Genomic DNA, 21,449 nt, shown 5'->3' with positions numbered 1-21,449 from the left:
CCTGCCTGCAGAAGGAACTTTTCTGTGTGCTTTGAACAACTCGTCGCCACGCACGAGAAGTCTATTTGTATCTGCAAGTGTTAGTACAGGCTCCTAACCAGAGGCCACATGTTCAGGAAAAGCTGAGAACAATGTCTTGTATGCTCCCAATCCCGAGGAGTGACAGTGTTTGAAATGAAAAATGTTCCTTGAAGTGTCTCGCTATATAAATCATTTGGAAGTGTGACTCCTTATCAGTTATTTAGAAGTGCTGAATTTTAGCTGAGAAAATGTAATAGCAGAACTTTGGTTGAGCCTTGGCTGATAACCTAAATGTGCTGATCATGAGAAGCATACAGATTATACATAAAATCCAGAGACTAAAAACGAATCTCGAATTTTCTAGCACACAATAGGCTCTGAGAAAAGAAGAGAAATTCAGGTATTTTTCAGCTTTGGCCTGGAGTCCAAATTCTATCCAACCTGCTCTGCTGCTGGCTGTGAATGACAACTGACTGGACATCCATTAATGAGAGTGACAGCTGAAACCAAGGGCAGCTATCTCAGGAGGCTACACAGGTCAAAATGCAAAAAATAAGTAATATTAGTCCGACCTGTGTTTCTGTCACTTCGATCAAAATGCATCATGAAAACAGCATAAGAGACTTTGCTGAAGTCTAACCTAAACTACTTCATGGTCTTTATACATTCCCAATTCTACTCAAAATTATTTAGAACTGGTTCCAAACATTGCCTATTTGTTGCATCTCTATTTTAGATAACTTTTAGAATTCTTTTGGGGGTTTTTGTAGGTGGGAAGGAGTTAAGTTTTTTTAAGCAGAGAGTTAGGGGTAGGCATGTAAGGTGCATTTTTTTTGGATACCAATAGGTCTTTGAATATACTCTATGCATATTGGGATATATTACATTTTTTGTCAAAACTGTTGCAAATGAGACACACGAGCTGACTCAATCTATTGACTGATCATATAAGCTACCGAGAATCCAGGTCAAAGCAAAATCACCTTTCAGAAGCTACCAGTTTAGAGACAGTGTCATCTCTTTGTCCTGTAATTTGCATAAATACATTTTGGAAGATTTTTCAAGAACTACAAAATCTAATTTTTTACTGGATCTAGGAAGAGAAGGTTGTGCTTTAGAAGGGTTATTCAACTGTGCATGAAATCCCATTGCCTGTAAAACAAAAAAAAGTATTTTTTTCTAGATGGTCCTCAGGGTAGTAACCCAAAAACATTTTGCCACTGAAATCATTTTTGCACAGGGCTAATCCTGAGGCTTTATGCTACCTGCCAGTCAACTACTGACTTGGAAGCCTCAAGAGCAAGCAAGGCACTCTCTTGGTATTTACACTATACCACAAAATCCTGTCCATCCAGCACACGCTATGTGTACATGCATGGCATTTGAACAGAAATGACTACAGTATGTATTTTCCCTTTTTAGTTTGTTTTTTTTGTTGTTTATTTGTTTACCACTACTATCTCCCTGAAGGGGGACCTCCTATGGGAGGCATTGCAGAGAATTCCGTTAAGTTTGTTGTGCAGTTATCAAAAGGATAATTAAGAATGTGGGATTAAATTAACATCTTTTAGAGGTCAAGCTTTCACTTCAAGCTTTCCTGTCTCTCTGCATTTGATTTGTCATGTTCTTTCATCCCAGAATTGCAAGAAACTATTTACTATAAAACCATTTAAAACCTCATGGTGAAGAGCTGGACAGTGGTGCTCAGTGCTGAAAGGGTTAGTCTGAGAGAGAAAAAGGCTGAATAAAATACAATTCTCATGATGCTCATCCACATGATGCTTAATTAGTCCTCATTTGGGGGAACAGAGAAGCTGCAAACCAGAATAATCAGTGCTTTTATGGGTGGTAATGTCAGATGAACGTTTGGAAGAAGATGACAAAAAATACTTGGGTTTTTTCTTCCAACTTGCAGACATCCTTAGATTGCAGGATAGTGGAAATGAAAGCTCAGGAAATATATTTACGTGACTTCTCCAGCTCTCTGCATAGCTCCATGAGCTATTCACAGAAGACGTGGTCTAGAGTTTTTGGCCTGCTATGACCCAAAAAATAATCAGCACCAACGTGGTGCTAGAACAGGCTGGTAAAATATTCTGCCTCACCTCCATCCACAGCCGCAGATACTTACAGGTTGTAAGAACCCCTTGGTAAATGCTAAATCATATAAATTTAGCTCCAGTTTTTGCAGGAAGGAACTGGGTATTTATGCAGCTATTTATGCAGCTGCAGCTGTTATCGTGCACATTTGTTTGTTTTTTACACACATACCATTATGGAAGAAAAAGTCTTACTCTAGAATTGGTAAGTCCGTATCAGCTCCCACTCTGGTAATTAGCATTTGATGAGGCTACTTGATCTTGCATGTAACACTTTTCATCGATACTTGGTGTCACTACCATGCATTAAGTGCTAATACATTATTTCTAGGAACATTAAGGCCTGGAGTGATTGCCACAGTCATTGTTTTATGGAGTCAGCGAATTAGAGAAACGAGTCACAGGAATCTTAAAGACCATTAGCCTATTTTTTGTGGTATTTCCAGAGGATGGTATGTCAACCTATGTGAGTTGAATGTTTGAGTGTTTTTCTCTTATTTTAAAGTAATATTAAAGAGAAATTTAAAGTAAGCTGTAAATATGCATTCAAGACATTAAAAGAAATTTCCCTGTGAATTAATGAATGTGATAAGTGCCCTGTGGTGAGACAGTGCTGGATATGCTTTGAAGTCAAAATGGAGATTTCTGGTTGGTGATTTTCTAGATGATAAGAACATTCGTCTGATAGCAGCAGCAATTATTTTGCTGTGAAGGCTGCTGCAACCTGCAATATCATTGTACTCTGTTCCTAGTTTTATCACTGTCTTCACGGCTTCTATTCCCCTCCAAGACTGAGACCCGTGCTTTTGCAAGGCACTTCACTAATCCCTACAGGCACCATGTCTTTTAAAATTAAACCACAGACATGGCCTTAAAGTACTGGTGAAAATCTAAAGTAAATCTACAAGGGAGAGGAAAAGATAGTTTATGCTGGAAGTCCAGACAACTAATTTTTGTGCCTTCATAGAGGTGTGGATGGGAAGAGAGAAAGGGAATGAATCTGAGATGAAGTTTCAGCCCAGATGAGTGGTTATTACCTTTAATTTCCTGGTCTCTGTGGGCTTGTCGGTGATGTTTTGCCAGGCTGGTTGCTTTTAAATATAACTGTCAGAGCTGACAGAAGAGGCAGCAACATCTCAGGAGCGTATTATTTACCCAGGAGTATATGCTATAAACTGTAATAGAACTATATCATTACATATACATTAAAGTGCAATTTGTTTTGATGCTCCTGTAGTTCTCTTGCAAATAATACTTATCAGTTGGAGGAGGAATGAGATCCATCTGAGCTTAGACACGTGGTGACTTCTGAGGAACTCAGACTGTTTGTTCTCACCAGGACACGCTGACCCTCAGGCTGGACAATCTGCAAAGTTCATTTTTGTCAGCTGGCTTCGGCTCTCTTCGTTTTGCATGACACCTGAATGGTGCCAGGTGCTTTGACTTATTTAAGCATCTAAAAATGGTGTTGGAAACGCTGCGTGGGGACCGAGAGCAGAGACCCTGTGCTCCGCTGCTGTTTCGCTCCAGAGGACCACGCTGCTGCTAGGACTAGATGGAGTTTAGCCAAGGGCCAAAATACCTTTGTGCAGAGCCTTTCTTCATTCTTAGCCCTCACATAAAGTCTCCTTGTAACAGCCAACACGGAGACTGAGAGGAAGAAACAAACAATTTTTAAGGAGGCCTCAAGGCATGAGTTACGGATTTCTATTAGACATTAGCTTTAGTGTTTGGGGGAGAAGAGGGAGTTGTGTTTCAGTGGTCATGAGGAGGCTGTTGCATTTACGGACAAAAAGCAAAAAGTCCTTATATATTACTATCCAGCCCATGGGTACATAATCACCTACTACACCAGAGCAGCTGGTGATAAAAACAGACAGCGCAGCATGAGCCGGGAGTGAGATATCTGTCATGAGCATCGTTGTGCCCGTGTGTACAGTCCAGGAGGTTTACTCAAGATTTAGCCTTCCGCAGTACAGGTGACATTGCTGTGCTACTAATGGGCACAAAGCGGCAGGAATTAGTGTGGAGGCATCTGGAGAGGGTTTTCAGCGTGCCTTCGTGCAGCCGCTTTTCCCTGCTGGCTGGGGCCGTGTTGTCCCTTGGACGAGAAGAGCTGTTGCTGGTGAGCTGAAAACCTCGGCAGACGTAAGTGGTACTCGGAGGATGCCAGACTGGAGTGGGAGCGTGAAGAAGTGAGGTTTGGCTGTTTCGTGGCCTGAGTAAACGGGATGAGAGTTGGCAGTGTCTAGTTCAGAAAACTGCACACCACCGGTGGAGTAAACGGGCTCCTAATCAGGAGGTGTGTGCTACAGTGTGATTACCCAGCAGGTCACGTCTGGAAACTCAATGGCCAAATGTTTAAAGGCATTAGAGGCTCATAAGGATAGAGAGGGGCACCGAGTGACATTTTCAGAAGTGACTCTTATTACTCAGATTGCAATAAAATCCATGGGAGTCAGACAGTGAAGTACGTCTTAATGCCTCCCTGAGAAAACTCTGCAAGGTGCCTGCTTTTATCAATAGGTGCCCACGTCCCTCTTAAAAACCTGGCTGTCAGAGACGTCCCCTCCCGGGTAAGGCTTAGCAACAGTGAGTAGCAGAGGTGGAAGAAGGATTAAGACACAAACGCTCTGTAGTGCCTGCGCGTGGCTGTATTCGCGTGCCTGGTGCCACGGGAAGGTGGATCACGCAGGGACGTGCCATCAGAAGGGGAAGATGCGGCACGCAGACCTCTCGCAAGGTGTCAAAGCGGAGAGCAAAAAAAATCAGAGCGTCACCTCGCATTCCCGTTCCCCTGAGCAGATGAAGAGGAAAGGAGGACATGTTTAGTACCTTGTTCCTTAGATCACAATAGCAAAAAAGTACAACCTGGCTCCAGGGCTAAATAAAGAAGGAAAACAAGCTAAACCTTGTTACCAGCTGTGATGGAGAAAGGCCTGCTGTGTTCTCCAGGAGGATTATTAGCGTTACCAGTAGCTAGGGAGACCCACATAAAATTGTAGGAATGGAAAGTGGAAAGGTAAACTTCCAACAAAGGTAATCAAAAGTGTGAAGAAATAGGAGATTATTCTTTCACAAAATTCAGTCTCTCCAAAATCTTATTGCAAATATCTTGCAAAATAATCTAGCAATATTGTGTCTTATAATATGAGCTAATTAGTGATTCATAAGAGCGAGAACAGGACCTGGAAAGAGGACATTTAGAAAGCCTTCACCAACTGTGTCAAGGGCTGTTTTTTAAATGCAAAGCTGTTGAACATTCAGATGCATAGTCGCAATCAGGCAACCACCAAGAGAATTCATCAAGGAGCACAGAGGCAGATGAAGCTGCAGAGCGGAATATTGTATGGAAGTGAACGCCAGGATGCAAAGAGAGGAGCTGAATTCAATGCAGTGGAAGACCAGCGGGTCCTGTGGAGTAAAGCCTGATGATGAAAAGCGGGGTCATACTGGCAAGACTGGCAAGTACACCATAGTGTCAAAGCCTGCAGGGGAGAGCAACTAAAGAAAAACTGGAGCGCAATCAGGAAGCAGGCACTGATTTAGAGTTTGGATGCATATGATGCTAGGCTGTGCAAAGTGGCAAAAATGAACGGTCTGTAGCGTCCAGGCTGGCACCAGATGAAGCGATATTACAGTAACAGGCCATAGGCAAGAATCTGAATGTCAGGTAGGTAGAGGACATACAAGCCTATTCAAGGGAAGAAAGCAACATTGTCATCTAGCAACACGGAATGACAGTTACATGATTTCTTAATCCCTAGGACTGTATGTGCAGAGTACAGAGCTGGGGTTCATTTATCATGAAAGGCCAAAGCTGAATTAGAGTTGAAACTGGCCAGTGCTGTTTCAGATGACAAGGGCTTTTTTAAGATATTAATAGCAAGAGGAGGTCTAAAGAAAACATTGGACTGATACTTGTTGAATGTGGTCATCTAACTAATAGAGATGAAGAAAAAGCAGAGGCATTCAATGCGGGTTTTGCCTCAGTCTTTGATAATACTGATAGACCTTGGGCTGCCCGGTCCCCTGAGTCGGAGGACCACGAGGGTGGCAATGGTGACTTTCCATTTGTGGACACTGAAATTGTAAGGGACCAGCTGTGTCAGCTGAACATTCACAAGTCCATGGGGCCTGATGGGATTCATCCCAGAGTTCGGAAGGAGCTGGCGGATGTTCCGGCAGGACCTGTCTCGATCAGTGACCAAAGGTCTTGGGAGTCTGGGGGGGTCCCTGCTGACTGGAAGCTGGCCAGCGTTATTCCAACCTGCAAAAAGGGCGTGAGGGAAGACGCAGGGAACTACAGACCTCTTAGTCTAACCTCAGTTCCTGGAAAAATTATGGAGAAGATTATATTGGGTTCTGTTGAAAGGCATTTAAAGAGTAATGCAGTCATCAGGTACAGTCAACATGGGTTCACAAAAGGAGAGTTCTGTTTAACTAATTTGATATCCTTCTATGAGAGGGTCAACCACCTTGTAGCTGTAGGGAGGCGGTGGATGTAGTTTTTCTGGATTTTAGTAAGGCTTTTGATACTGTCCCTCGCAGCATCCTTCTGGACAAGCTGTCCAACTGTGGGATGAGTGGGTTTACGGTGTACTAGGTGAAGAACTGGCTGAAGGGCAGGGCTCAAAGGGTTGTAGGGAATGGGGCTACATCTGTCTGGCGACCGGTCACCAGTGGTGTTCTTCAGGGTTCAGTTCTAGGGCCAGTTCTGTTCAATATATTTATCAACGATCTGGATGCAGAAGTTGAACGCAGCATTAGCAAGTTTGCTGATGATACCAAACTGGGAGGTGCTGTTGTCTAGTTTGGAGAAGAGGAGGCTGAGGGGCAACCTCGCTGCTCCCTGCAGCGTCCTGAGGAGGGGACGTGGCGAGGGAGGTGCTGAGCTCTTCTCCCCAGGATCCGGCGATGGGACACGTGGGAATGGCTCAGAGCTGCGCCAGGGGAGGTTCAGATGGGACATTAGGAGGTATTTCTTTACCAAGAGGGCAGTCAAGCCCTGGAACAGGCTTCCTAGAGAGTGGTTGATGCCCCAAGAATGTCAGTGTTGAAGAGGCGTTTGGACAATGCCCTTAATAACAGGCTATACCTTGGTCAGCCCTGAAGTGGTCAGGCAGTTGGACGAGATCATCGTCGTAGGTCCCTTACAACTCAAATATTCTTTCTATTCTATTCTATTCTATTCTATTCTATTCTATTCTATTCTATTCTATTCTATTCTATTCTATTCTAATTTTGTTGTACACTGCTGTGATCTTCTCTGCCTTTACAGTTGCACCCTGAGGCTGTTCACTCAGCTCTGTTTTTTTCATGAGGTAAAACCAAAGTGTTTTGTCCTACCAAGAAAGGGTGGGGACTGATCTGTTTTCTGTTTTCTTGGAGGCAATTTCTCTAGCTCAGAGCAGGCATACACTGGTGGCACAACATGAAGAAGTTTGAACCAGCCGATTTCTCACTTACCTCTTGGATGAGGCAGCTGCCAGTTCTCTCTGCCCAGCATCTTCCACAATCCTTAACCCCATTAACCAGCTCAAAATAATAAATGAGGGATCATTCTCCAGCTACCCCTACATTTTTGAGTGGGTTGGGTTTTTTTTCTGTAAGTTGATATTATTTCACTGACGTGACAGGCAGGATTAATAAAGCCTTAGTCACAGAACTGGAAAGAATGCTTACTTTTACACATAGGACTGAGCTGCCTGGAACCTTCCTTGTTTGAGCAAGCAGCCAGAAAGTGAGGGGAAATAATGAGAAAAAGGAGATGTACTTGTCACTACAACTTCATTATTGAGCGTAGATGTCGGTGAGAGAGGAGACAGCTTGCTGCTTGTTGCCAAAAGCAATGGAATCACAGAGCAGTGTCTTCATATTTTGCTGCATGATTTCCTAATGATATTGTGTAAATATACAGCAAAGCAATATAGCTTAGCAATGCATTATTGAGACATGACACCGTAATAATTATGTGGGCAATGAGGTGACCTTGAAATCCATTAATTAAGTAGCAATGTGTGTCTTGGTTTAATTCAGTGTCTTGGTTTAATTCAGTGTCACTTGTAAGTGCAAAAAATGTCCCTATGTTTCTGTTCCCAAAATAAATCAATATTTACTGTTTGTTAGATAGCATTTGGAAACAGAAAAGCTGCACTGGAGGTCTGTGAACTGCTCAGAATCTTGGTTGTATGTAACAGGCTCTGTCTGAACCTGCAATTTGTGCATAAACTTTGGATCCTACTTTGCAGAGCCATTCTGCATGCAGATGTGCATGCAGCATTTGGTTAGACTTACTAAAAAAGCCTTTTGCTCAGATAAACCATTACAAGTCCCATCAGCCCAGCTCTGCCCTGTCTTTGCAGCAAAGATCTGTTGCTACAGGCCTTGGCATTACTTCAGGAGAAGTTTCCAGTCGGGATTCATTTTTGACATAGATGAATGAGGACTTTGGTGAGACAACTCAAAAGAGTTTGCCCTACATACTTTTGCTGAGCATTAAGCTTTAAAAAATGAATGATTACATTTAGAATTGCCTCTCAATATTAATAGCTGAAAAAGATCTGCCCAGTTCTCTATATGAGAGTGAGGATTTGTTTGCTGTGGTAAAACTGGAGGGGACTCGTACTTTCTCCATTCAGAGGTACTCCTGTTTTGGGTTGTGTTGTCACCTTTTTATTAAGGAGAAGAATATTCCTGGTGATAAAAGCAGTATACAGAAATGAGACTGCATTTTGGAAATTGAATAGTATCTTCTTCTCCATAGATCCATAACCATTAACCAAAAGAGTACAATTTTAAAAACAAGCTTTTGAGGGAGAAAAGGTTACTTTTATCAGAGAAGGTGCTATTGCAGAGATGAGCTGATTTTACAAAGCAGCCCAGTAGTTTTGCATTCTAAAACTTTTAAGATCTGCATGCAAGGTACAACTAAATTTCTCTGACAGGTACATGGAAATGCTGTTAATAACCTAATATCCCTTGTGTCAGAAATGTATTTTTGGAACGTGTAAGGCTAAAAGATGTCTTTTTTAATGCAGTATCATGAAGTTAGAAAGTCTGGGAGTTGATAAAAGATGTGATTTTTTTTCTTCTGTGCCTTCACCCCATAGCATTTGAGGAAATGGTGGGCTTCATCTTAATCCTTGTATGTTCTTCTTCGTGTATTTTCAGGATTCCTCTTCAATTGGAACAGCCACAGTGGCTGGTCCCAGGACAAGTGCAATAATTGGAGATCAGGGAACACCACCGAAGGTCCAGCTCCCCCTCAATATGTAAGCAGCTCATCTCAGTCACTGCGTGCTCTTTGTTTCCAATTGTGTGTGCATGTGTGCGTGTGCTTGAAATCTGAAAGCCTGAATCTCAGCTCAGGAGCTTTCTGAGAAGAGAGAGATTGCAATTTCATACATGACCCAGCCTCTGCTGAAATTGAAAAACAAGCAGAGAACGGCAAGACTTCCCTCTTTCTCTGTGAGCCCTTTTAGACTCCTGATATATTTATTACAGCTGTATGAATCACTGTGAAGCAAACAGAATGCCTCTCAGCTAAAGAAAATCTTCCTTCATTTAAAGCTCTTAAAAAGGTGTAGTCCCATCCAATCGAACACCTGATACATTCATCATTAACCAGAAAAAATGACCCAATTGCATTTTTTCAGTGCCATAAACAAAGCCAACAAATAAACTTCATATCATGGGCATATGGGCTTATTGAATAGTGTGTAGAATAACAGAAGGTTGACTAGATACAAAACAAAAAGAGTAGACTTCATTATAATAAATCTCTTCTAGCCTGGTTGGTTTATCTGGTACCTGTCTAGTTAAACTGCAGAACCCTTTCATCTCATCACATATATCTTGTGAAATCAGTAGAACTATATAGACACACAAACACATATGCATGCCAGTATTTTAGGGTTTTATGATATGACTAAAAGAAGGTCTGAATTCACAAATAAAATCCTTAAATAACATAGCGAATCTGCTTTAAGGAGAATAGGGGAGTTGGAACAGAACCAAACCAAATTTGTTCTTGGCTGCTAAGGTGAGATCTTCATACCTGAGGGGTACTACACATCTCTGACTGCCCCACAGAGAGGTCTCATCATCACTCTGTGGTCACCCTGTGCAGCCTGTGGGGCACATAGTGGGGCACAAATTTATTTCAAACATTGCCCAGACTGGGAAGCAGTAACTGGCAGTATTTCCAGTATTTAGTTGCTGAATCAGGACATTTTCCAGCTCTCTGGCAATGCCTCTGCCTCCGTGCCTCAGCAAGCCTTCCCTTCTCCCTCCCGTGCTTCTCCTGTCGTCTCCCTCATGAAGCAGCCTCGTAATCTGGTCTGTCATTTTGCATTGGCAAGCCAAGTTCCAGTCAAAGAGGAAGCTTTATCTGAAAACTGTAGCAGAACTGGGGAGGTACAACCCTACACAGAGCCCTGGGGCTTCTGCATTATAAGCAGAGTCACGGGCAGCTCACTGAAGCCAAGAACACGAGCTGCCTTCTTGCTTAGGCCTGTTTTTAGGGAACTTTTAATAAACATTTTGGCTTCTTCTAGGTGCTGCTCCCCAACCCTTAGCCTCACTGTTTCACGTAGCCCAGAATAACTTGCTATTCCATTTTGTGAGCTTTCAGATTGTTGTTTTAACACTTTCTTCTCAGTTGTAGAGTTTGCTGGTAAAGTTTCACACCTAAAATCTAGAGAATGGTGAAAAGCGTCCACGTTCAAAGCCTTTGGCTTAAGGCAAAATCAGCCTCAGCAGCCGGGACCGCTAGATCTGATTTCCTACCAGAGGAAAAGCCCAGGAACACTTTCTGGGGAGGGAAGCTGCCTGCCCTCAAATTGTTTTCAGCCACGTATGAGAGCGTATGCCTGTCCCCATGGGGCGGGCATGCCAGCCACGGCCAGGCAGCAGACCCAGGCTGAGCCTGTCGCTGGGTTTGGAGAAGTCCCTGCCTTTTTGCAGACTAATAGAGGAAACCCCCAGGGATGGGCATCCTCACTGCCCCACGCAGGTGGTGGGATTGCCGGTCCACGAAGAAAGCGCTGATCACCTCTGTTGTCCCAGGGTCACGCTATGTGGTTGTCACATACAAGTTTTCATCGGTTTAGCCGTACAGAGATCGGTCGGTTTTGGCATGGAGTCCAGGCTGGGCTGTTGTACGCCTGCAAGGATTTTGATACTCTCTCCGGAGGATGTTTAGGCTCATTGTGATATTGGATATTCAGGCTTACTGGAGGCTGAGTTGGGGGAATTTGCAGAGAGGAACAGAAAGAAACTAGTAGGAGAGCTGGAGGTAGCTGCAAGGGAAAGCAGCCTATGATCCACTTAGGGTAATTTCCTTGCACCTTCTTCCAGCATCTCAACCTGTAAATGACATTATTACATGTAGCCCCCTGGGGACAGGGCTAAGTGAGGCTATGTAAAATGCCCTGTCTTTGACCCCGCTTTACCCGTAGCTTTTGAATATGAGTCCTGTGTAAGCAGCGACTTAAAAAGGGGTAGTCAAAGCCACGCTTTCTGCTCCCTGGAGTGAGCGCGGTCCAGCACTTTCCGTTACGTCCTAGCAGAGCGCAGTGCTGAAGGATTAGCACTGAAGCATGCAACCTTATTTCATGTCAGGGTGATGCATTTTAATGTTCTTCAGTTCATATGTAGCCTTATGTTTTCCATCAGGTGAACAGCTAGAGACCTGCTCAGGACCAGCTGATTATATAGGCTAAACAAAGGATGTGCAGGATGGTTTCTCCCATCTGTTGACTAATGCAACACAGTTTCTGATTAGGTCTTTGTACCCCTTGCACGTGGTAAACAGAGCCAGGCACATCAGCCTAAGCATGCCCCAAGGAGCTGTTACCAAATATTTCATATTCTGCTCATTACTGCTGTTTATTTACTGCCTTCAGAATAAAAATAAGGAAATCTACTGGTACCATAAAGGAGTAGAATCAGAAAAACTAACAGGATTTATTCCTCAATTATATTTCCTGGAGAGCAGAAGTAAAAAGCCATCTATCATTTTTATTGGCTGCAAGTCTACAATCACAATGGTTATAGTTTTCATTATTTCTCTGGTTCGCTGCTATAAGGTGGGCAGCAAGCCTCTTCTCACCCACCCCTGAGCCTAAGAGCATTCTACTGCACTTTGTAGTGTAAATGCACTTTCTCTAAGTGTTTCCCCATTTGTCCTAATCTCTCTGCACTGCCTGTAAAGCACAAATTAAAAAAAAATCTCAAAAAGGCACAACCTTGATCAAGAATTACCAGAAATCCCTTTTTGCGTTTGTAGAAAGGCGACAGTACCAAAAAAAAATGGTATTTACAAAGAAAGTGTTGTCCTGTGTGTGCACTCTTGCTATCCTATCCCAACTTTCCGTTATTCCCCAAAGCGCAAGCAATCATTCTTAATTTTCAACAAGGATCTCTCTAAACAGAGAGAATATCTTTAGGGACTTTAAGTTGTAGTCATTTCACAACATTAGACACGTCCCTGAAGTAGTAACAGAAGAACAAAAGAGAGATAAAAAGGAAGACTCTAAACAAAGGGAATAAATAAAAGCTGTAATTAAATAAATAAAAAGTTCTACATATTGAGTCCTTGTTAAAGATTTATTAGAATACTTGCATGCAAAACATCCAAAGCCAAATATTACCACTTCACTTACATAAGTAAAAATCCCCTTGCAGAATTTGGCCCTCTGTCACTTTTTGTTTTACCCACATAATACAAGAATTACTATACCAGATCAGAACAGTCTGGTGTGTTGTTTCTAAAACTGGCCAGCATAAATAGCATTGAGAAAGCTGCAAGAAAAGCTGCCTTAAATGTTTTTGAAGCAGCCTACCCATAAGAAAAGTTTCTTCTGAAAATCCGCAGTAGGGCTGGCTCCCACCCTGAAGCATCCGAATACATACTTCATCCAGATGTTAGGCTTTGCAAAGCCTTCCTACTTGAGTCTTGGTTACTCTGGCTGTCTCTGTAATGACCTTGTCCTCTGAAACTGCTGCTCAGTCTTTAACTTCAGTGCTGCTTTGTGGCAGTGTTTTGCTTTGGTTGTGCCCTGAGTGAGAAGTATGTCCTACGAATTTCTAAATTACCCCCTCCCTTTAATCTGATTAGTTATTCCCTTACTGTCTTAGCATCCAGTTGATCTTGCCTCTGCCGTTCCTTCTTTGGTGTGCTGTGATGATGTCCCTTTTTTAACCACCATTTCTGAGCAGGGTTTCTGCTCGCTTTCTGCTCTGCAGGGCTGGAGCCGAAGCAGGAAAGGTGGTGGTTGACCCCAGCTGTGTGCTTTCTTCTTGTGTGACCTCTCCCCACAGCTACCTAGCCCTGTATGCCTACAAGCCTCAGAAGAACGACGAGCTGGAGCTCCGCAAAGGTGAGATGTACCGAGTCATTGAGAAGTGCCAGGACGGCTGGTTCAAGGGGACGTCTCTGAGGAGTGGGATGTCTGGCGTCTTCCCAGGCAACTACGTGACGCCTGTTTCAAGGTGAGGACCACTGGCCAAGGTGGATATGCCCGAGCTGGGGCTGAGAGGGATTCTGTGTCTGGAGGATACTGAAAACAACGTAGCTCTGCTATTAAATCACGTTCCCCTTCCAGAAATTTTCTGGTGGCATTGCAAGCTTGGGTAATGAAACTTGCTGGTTGTAGCATTGGAGCTATCCGTGTTCTCGGAAGACTTCACTAGTTGTGTTAGATGATGGCATTTACAACCTCTGACTTTACAAAGTCTGCTGAGCCCAGGTTTTACTATTGTAAAGAATCTGTTGGCTGAGGATCTTTTTATTGTTATAAAACTACTGGACATGTAACGGGGATAAACAAAACAAGGAATGCTTGTGTCTTGCTTTTCAGTAGCTCCTCATGTGGATTTTATTTTTCTTGAATCAAAGATCTTAGAGTGTTTGGATCTGGACTAATGTTTGAACCATTAAATTTCAGAAGCGGTAGGAGAGTTCAGTACATTGTCTGATTTTAGCTACGTCTGTCTCAGTTGCAGAAGATGAGAAAAGGAAAGAATAGCACATTTGAGGAGGAATGCCTTTTGTCAGAGTTTGGTGTTGGACGACACCAATCGAAGGTTGTTTCTGATCTAGAGCCCACTCCGAAATAGTCTGCAAACTGAGGAGAAAGTTCATCAGTGTGTCCCAGCCTGTTTTGCCTCACGTGCTCCTTGCAGGTCAATGTTGCCATGTGTATGCCCGGATCTCCTTTAGAGCAACCGTGGGTTTGCAAACCGAACTCACCCCTTCTTGTATGCTCTCAGTCTCTCCTCCCACATGCACAGAGTCTCCACCATCTTTTTGCTCCTCTCTAGAGAAAGGCACTTCGCAACTCAGACAGTGTTGATCTTGGAAAATTGATCCCGATTTGTTCCAACTTCAGTTTATGTCAAGTTTGTAATATGTGGACTGAGCAAGACCAAAAGTTAAGAGCAGATTAGAAGATGATAACTTAAGCCTGCTGACAGTCTTAATATTGCATTTCAGTAAAAAAACTCCAACATTAATTAACCCAATTAATGGGTTCTTCACTCTTCATCAACCTAAATGTATTTACCTGGTTTTATAGAGCCCCTTGGCTGCCTTCACTCCTTGCCTTTTCAGCTCTTAATTAGTAAAGAAGTTTGTGCTGAAGGGTTGGTGATCTGAATCAGCAAGACTTTATTAAATGCAGCATGTCACAGCTAGAACAAGACAGAGGGAAGTGCTAAAGGGCAAAAGTGCTTTCCACAAAACCCAAAAGCAGCTTTATGATTATATTTATGATCCTGCAAGCTAATTAAGTTCCTGTGTAAATCACCCTCAGTGAGAACAACAATAAAAATCTGATAGCAACAAAATCTCTTATTTGCTGCACTTTCAACTGACTTTGTTCCCCTTTGACAGCAAAGCAGAGGATTAGATTCATGCATGTTTTTCTGCCACTCCCTACAAAACCCAAGAAAAAGAAGTTGCCCATGAATTTAGTAACGCTGAACTAGATTTATAAGCTGCCAAAGCGCATGTGTGAGCAGAGCATGGTGGAAAAAGGACAAGACCCTCTAGACAGACAGACAGGCACAGGGCAGCAGAGAAAATCTGCCACGTGCAACATCTATCCAGCACTGTGGGAGTCACAGGCAGTTTCTGTACTGTCGGTGCGCATGTTTGCCTGAACGCAGCTCTCGGTGGATTATTAGGTGTGCTTTTCTGGCAAACTCCATCTAGTGCAGATGGCCAAGCCAGCTCCAGCTGAAACTTGCTGCTACCCTGCCAGCTCTTCACAGCAGATGACAGTCAAGATTTCCATCTGGTGGGATTCCCAGCTTTTCCCTACCTGGAGGCAGATGAAAAAAAAAAAAGAAGAAAAAAAAAAACAACCTCAGATTCATTTAGCAAAATGTAATCCAGGCAAACCTTGCACCATGAGATGAGTCAAGTCAATGACACCACTGTTGTTTTTCCTCCTGCGATTTTGGAGGGAGGGGAGATAGGGCAGAGGGGATGGCTATCTTTTGCACTTTTTTGCACTTCCAGCCTGTCTTTTGGTCTCTTTCTATCAGAATTTCACTCTTCTGGCTCTTCCCCTTTCCATTCTTTTCTTAGGGTTGCTTCTTCTGTCTTTCTTGTCCTTTGAATTGGGCCAGATTGTTCAGCGCACTCCTCCTTTCTGCTCTTCTCCTCTCTGTGTTCCCACACAACAATTTTGGGGCCCCAGAAGTTCTCCCAGTCCCACCTCCTCCCTTGCTAACCCCCTGCACTGTCTCATTTCCATTTCCTCCACCATGCTCTGTTCTGTGTCATATCCCCTCTGCTGTCCTTCCCTGGAGAGGACCTTGGCACATGGAGCAGCCCAGGAGAGGAGTCAGCACAAAATGATCCCTCTGTTTCATGGCATCTACTGCTGGGGAAGGAAATTACTCAGGAACCTGAGCAAGAAACACAGAGAAGGAGCTGCTGAGCAGCAGCTGAGTTTGTCCGCTGGTGTCCTTCTGTCCTCCCCAGTGTCCTCCTGCGCTGGTCAGAGTTTCTAGCTGAGTGGTAAGAGGACCAAGACCTGCTCTAGGCTGAACTCATTGCACAGGAGAAGGAGCCTCGTTCCTTCCCCCCGAGGTCTCCCCAGCCACTCAGATGAAACACAAACTATGCATACAGTTTAAGTGAGCAGCAAAAGAGGGGTTGATTATTGTTTGAATTTCCTTTTCGGTAAGGTCAGCTGCATTCCCTCCCCTTTTGAATTTCCTTAGCAAGTCTAAGCTAGGGCTGGTGACACCGGTAGGGTAAGTGTTCAGCCAAGCCAACCTCTGCCAAGTCTGCTGTTTTTCAGTCCCCTTCAACAGCCACACACAAATTTGGTGTTATCCATCTTTTTTTCTCCCTGTGGGGCTGTATGCAGGTTTGATCCTAAGAAAAGATCTCTGCGTCTGTTTTAATTATCACTCCATTAGTGCCTGTAAAATAGCCTCTGGCACACAAAATGACATTTGGGAGATATCCTTTTTTTTCTGAATTTAGATTTGTGATTTTACTAGCAACTATTCAGACGGAAATGTAGCTTAAGAAAAAAAAGTGATGAGAAAAATTATCTTTTCCATTTTTACCCTGCACTTCTTCCCACAGGATAAAGGGGTGAAAATGTCCTCCAGCATGCTGACGACTGTGTCCTATAAAGATCGATATATATCTATATCTCGTTTTACTTTAACACCTGAGAGGGTGCCATGTTGGACCCCCTAAGTAACTGGGGGTGCTTATCAGCGTTGTGGCTGGGTGTCGGGGTCTCGGCAGCACGCTTACGCCGTGCCTTGTCTCCATGCAGGGTGCCGGTGGGAGCCGGGCAGCCCAGGAACAGCGGAGCCGGGGGAGCTCCGACAACGAAAGGAGCCCCAGGAGCCATCCACCCCATCGGGGCCGGTCACACCAACGCCACCACAGCTGTCAGACCTGTTGTCCCTATCACTGTGCCTCAGACGCATCCCCAGCTCCAGGCAGCCTCTCCGCAGCTCAATAACTGCTTGAGGTATTCAGCTCAGCAGCCAGCCAGCCAGACCCGCAACGCCATGCAGATGGGTACGTGCGTACGCTCGCCAGTGTCTCTCGCCCCGCGTCGGCAGGATTAATGTCATACCCCTCCAGCGCAAGGCTCTTGAATCCGCCCGTCCCCACAGCTTGCTTTCTCGTTTTAGTCACAGCTCAGTCAATGTGGAATAGAGTATGTTTTATTTGCTTGTAATATTTATGGGCTTCTATTGATCCCTGGGAACCACGTTGTGTTTATCAGATTGTTCTGTTGCTACAGCTGAAATAGATTATAGTGTTTACAAATATTTATACAATTTATCTGAGTGAAAGCAAGCACCCTGCATACTGAGGAGATTAACAGTTCTGAATCCGGTTGGCTTGCTGATGGAAAAATACTGCCCTTATCGCAGGGCAAGTAATACACGACTTAAAATTAAGCAGCATTTCATCGGGCTTCAGGGATGAAAGGTATTTATTAGGCAGAACAGGACCCGGTGTTAGTGATAAAGCAAAAGATCTGAAAAACGCTGCCACCTTTTTGAAATGAGAATAAGAGCTTTTCACACCAGGGGGCCTCTGTTCTTTCTAGGTTCCCCTTCTGATGTACAGCACAATTTTCTAGAGTACAGTTTATTCCCCTCTCCCTGATGTTAAACAGCTCTGAAGTTGAATAAAGTAAAAGTAAATCCTGTGGTGGAACTTTATAGCAAAATTTAAAACATTTTGTTTCTGATTTTTTATAGGCATGTGAGCCATTGTGTTTACAAAGGCAGATTAGTAAGGACTGTGACTGCTGAAAACTGAGGTCTTAGACACAAAACAGCAGGCACAAATGAGAAATACACTGCAGTGTAAGTCATGGATTCATACCTTTTGAAGCCAGAAGGCACCATTATGACCGTCTAATCTCACCTTCTACACAGTCCAGACCAAAGGGAAGAAAACGTAATCAAACGTGTGAATCTGAATCTTGAACAGTGCAGGCTGCTCCGCTCAACAAACAGCGGCAGGACTTCACATGCCATCCATGTCACGCTGGGGAATCATCGATTTACCCTCTTTTTGTCTAGTTCAGAAAGTGCTGCTTTCCCCTCAAATCGCACCCTTCCAAAAGCCCTTCTGCCCCCACAGTGCAAAGGCAGAAACGTCCCCTCTCGGGCAAGGCTCTCAGGAAGCGTTGGGGTGCTCTTGGTGCCTCCTGTGCCCGTGCCAACAGGGAGACGGGCTCCCCTGAAACTGAGGTGACACGTCATTTTGCCCCACGCACCTGGCATGCCCCACACCTTCCTTCCACGACGCTGCTGTGCTACACCTCCAGCAGCTTATCTGATTTAAGATTGCTCCTCCAGGTCACTCTGACATCTGAAAGTGCCAAGGAGTTGGCACGTAGGGTGATCCAGGGACCACAGAGCTGCTCCAAAACCTCCTAAGTGGGGAGTTCTCCAGCCCTTCCAGAAGGTTGATGAGATTGTTGTTTTAATTAAATAAACCTTTGCCAGGATAAATAAAGGAATTTTTTCATCATTATCAGTATTTTTCTCCATAATGGATGTCCTCACCAGTATCCTGTTGACCAGAGCCTCTCAAAAGGTCCCTTTAGTCCTGCAGGACAGGGCAGCGCACACTGACTTTTGGAAAACCTTTCCAAGAGAGGCAAGCTGGCCCAGTATTCAAATCACATTTCTGTTGGCTTGCAATATACATGAGTAACAAATCAATTTTGCACAAGGCCACTAATGTAGGAATACACCCAAAGTGAAATATGAGTGGTGTAGAACAAAAATAGCCTTCAGTGAGCATTGCTAATTAATAGCATGTTTGATGCAGCACAGTCCAGATCCAGAGATCCCAGAGCAAAGGCATACATTGTAACAGTAAGCAGATGAAATTACAGAATAAAATGTGAGAGCTCTACTCAGAGTTGATTTTTCTCAGGCCATTTATTTTACTGTTTCGCATGTTTTCTGTTTCTTGTGCATCTGGAAACACCGAGTCCTATATGAAAGAAGTAATATACCTAATGTGATTATCAAATCAGTCTTCTGCATCCAGGTACATGCAATGAAATTCCATTATTGTGCTTTTCCTCTAAATTTAGGAAAGCCATTGCTCCCTACAACCAGTAGTACAAAACCTTGACCCTGCAAGCTTAACCATCCTGGAAAATTAGATTTCTGGCAGCAATGGTTGCACATCACACAGGTTCCAAACAGGAAAATCAGAAGGAGGGAATCACTTCGAGATAACCAGTGGTGCCCTGTCTGGCTCTCTGGAAAGAAATTGCACTGTCCAATCTCTGGTTTTGGTAATCCACGGAGGGGAAAATGGCAACTAAGAGTAAGAATAGTCTTGAAGGCATCTGTAATAACTTTTAGGCCCTTCCGCATGCTACATGGTAAAATAACATCAAATTCAAGACTGGTTAATGATAATTTGGTTGATTTGCTATGAGCAACGTTAATAAAAAGAGATGTTACAGAGTCAAGGAGTTACCATGAGGGACAATCATGTAAACTTTGGAGGTGCTAATCTGATGATCACTGGCCCATCACGTTCAGTATCACTTCAGATAATAGGGCATAAGGCTGGGGAATGAAATTCCCTCCTGGCAGCAGTGCTCAGCTGGTGTAGTGAGCATGATTAACAGCACTTCTTATTGTTTCAATCCCTGGTAATGGGTGCCGCTGTTAACCACAGAAACAGAAAATAGTGGTCTGAGTTGTTCTAGCATTGTTGTTTAGTTATAGATTGAGTGAACTCCAGCTGGTCCTGCGTAAAAATGTATTGAATTTGTAAGAAAACCACAGATCAGAGTGGGTCAGAAATTTTCCAGAAAAATGCTTCTTGGTCAAAGAAAAGCTGATCTGTTGGACTCAAAGCTTTTTGTCAGGAATGGATGTAGTTCAACCGGACTTCGACCATGAAGCTGTCCTGGCTCAGGTTGCAAAGGGAATAGACAGCTGCCCAGAGCTGTTCGCTGCTGTGCAGTGACCAGTTCCTGTGTTTTCACATCCCAGGTGAATGCCCTGACCAGAATAGAGGTTACTGGGGGGTGGGTGAGTAGGTTGTGCTCAGACGAATGTTCAAAGGTTCAGATTTTGCACTGAGGCAGAACTAAACCAGATTATGAAACCTTGAAATCATTTGTGAAATGAGCATTTTCCAGCCAGCCCTACTATTGAATCATTTAAGCGAGGGAATGTCTGAGTGTGGATTTGGGTTCTGGTCTGTGCATAGTTGAAGTGGAGCTGTATGTAGGTTACACCTTAAGCAATCAACCAGCCTGGAAGTCAAAGGCAATATTGTTGTGGAAATGGACCTGGAGCTTTGTCACACTTTTTGCAACGTGAACCATGCAACAGGCTCCCGGATCCCTGGAGAGCTGACCTCGGCAGTGTGTCACGGTCACCGTTAAAGAGATGAGCCCTAATTCCTGGTTCCTTGTGCTTGTAGGCAGGGTTTGCTCAGCAGGGGCAGCAAGACGAAAAGGGACTGCATAGTCCCTTAGGGACTTTGCTGGCAGAGTCGAGGCTGAGCTCGGAAATCCTCTGGTGGATTTCTGTTTAATTTATCTTGTGCAGCACAGTGATGCGCTGTTGATCATTTTGTTAGGGCTGAAACAAGAGCTCTTCCTTTGTAATTGCTGGCTTTGAGGTCGGTGTGAATCACCTTTAGGTCCCTTGTTGCGTTGCTCCGAAACCTCTCCGGTTAGGAGTGGGTCCTGGAGGTTCGGAAAACAGCTCAGCTGGAACGAGATAAGGTATTTTAAAAACACAGTAGGCTTGCTGTTTATTTCCAAGCATGGGCAGGGGTGGTCAGGCCGTTCCCCAGTCACGTCAGTCAGGAGGACCAGCCATTTTGGTGACCGCAGACAGGCCTTTGGCAGCCAGGAGGGCGACTGAGCCGAAAACGCTTGCAGGCTGAGATAATCCTGGGTTAAGACTAAAAGCTTATCTCCCCGTCGGGCCCCGATGGGGGACAGCCACCGAAGGGCCGGGTCCGGCATCGCGCGGGGGAGCTTAACCGTTCTCTGTCCTCCCTCCACAGCTCACCCCGCAGTGCCGGCCCCGGAGCGGCCCACCGCCACGGTGTCGCCCCTGCGGACGCCCAGCTCGCCCTCCCGCTTGCCGGCGGCCACCATCCGGCCTCACCCCGCCGTCTCCCCTCAGCACGGCCACCAGCCGCCCACCCCGGGGAGCCGGCCCCTCATCCCCCTCACCTCCGCCGCCGCCGCCATCACCCCACCCAACGTCAGCGCGGCCCACCTCAACGGTGAGGCGGGGGGGGGGGCCCAGGGGGGGCCCCGCCCCCCCCGC

The 21,449-nt window shown here is 44.6% G+C and overlaps 1 protein-coding gene across 1 annotated transcript in view; it reads left to right on the top strand.

The window, feature by feature from the left end:
• Window positions 1-21,449, top strand: part of SH3RF3 (SH3 domain containing ring finger 3) — a 180,390-nt gene that overhangs the window by 124,630 nt on the left and 34,311 nt on the right. Inside the window, exons 11-14 of the mRNA XM_010575802.1 lie at window positions 9,294-9,394; window positions 13,446-13,616; window positions 16,931-17,181; window positions 21,181-21,410. Coding sequence (XP_010574104.1) covers window positions 9,294-9,394; window positions 13,446-13,616; window positions 16,931-17,181; window positions 21,181-21,410 — 753 coding nt within the window. The remainder of the gene's footprint in view (window positions 1-9,293; window positions 9,395-13,445; window positions 13,617-16,930; window positions 17,182-21,180; window positions 21,411-21,449) is intronic.

This window comes from Haliaeetus leucocephalus, unplaced genomic scaffold, assembly GCF_000737465.1.
Source record: "Haliaeetus leucocephalus isolate CR32 unplaced genomic scaffold, Haliaeetus_leucocephalus-4.0 Scaffold495, whole genome shotgun sequence".
NCBI lineage: Eukaryota > Metazoa > Chordata > Aves > Accipitriformes > Accipitridae > Haliaeetus > Haliaeetus leucocephalus.
This window is presented reverse-complemented; position numbering and strand designations above follow the sequence as displayed.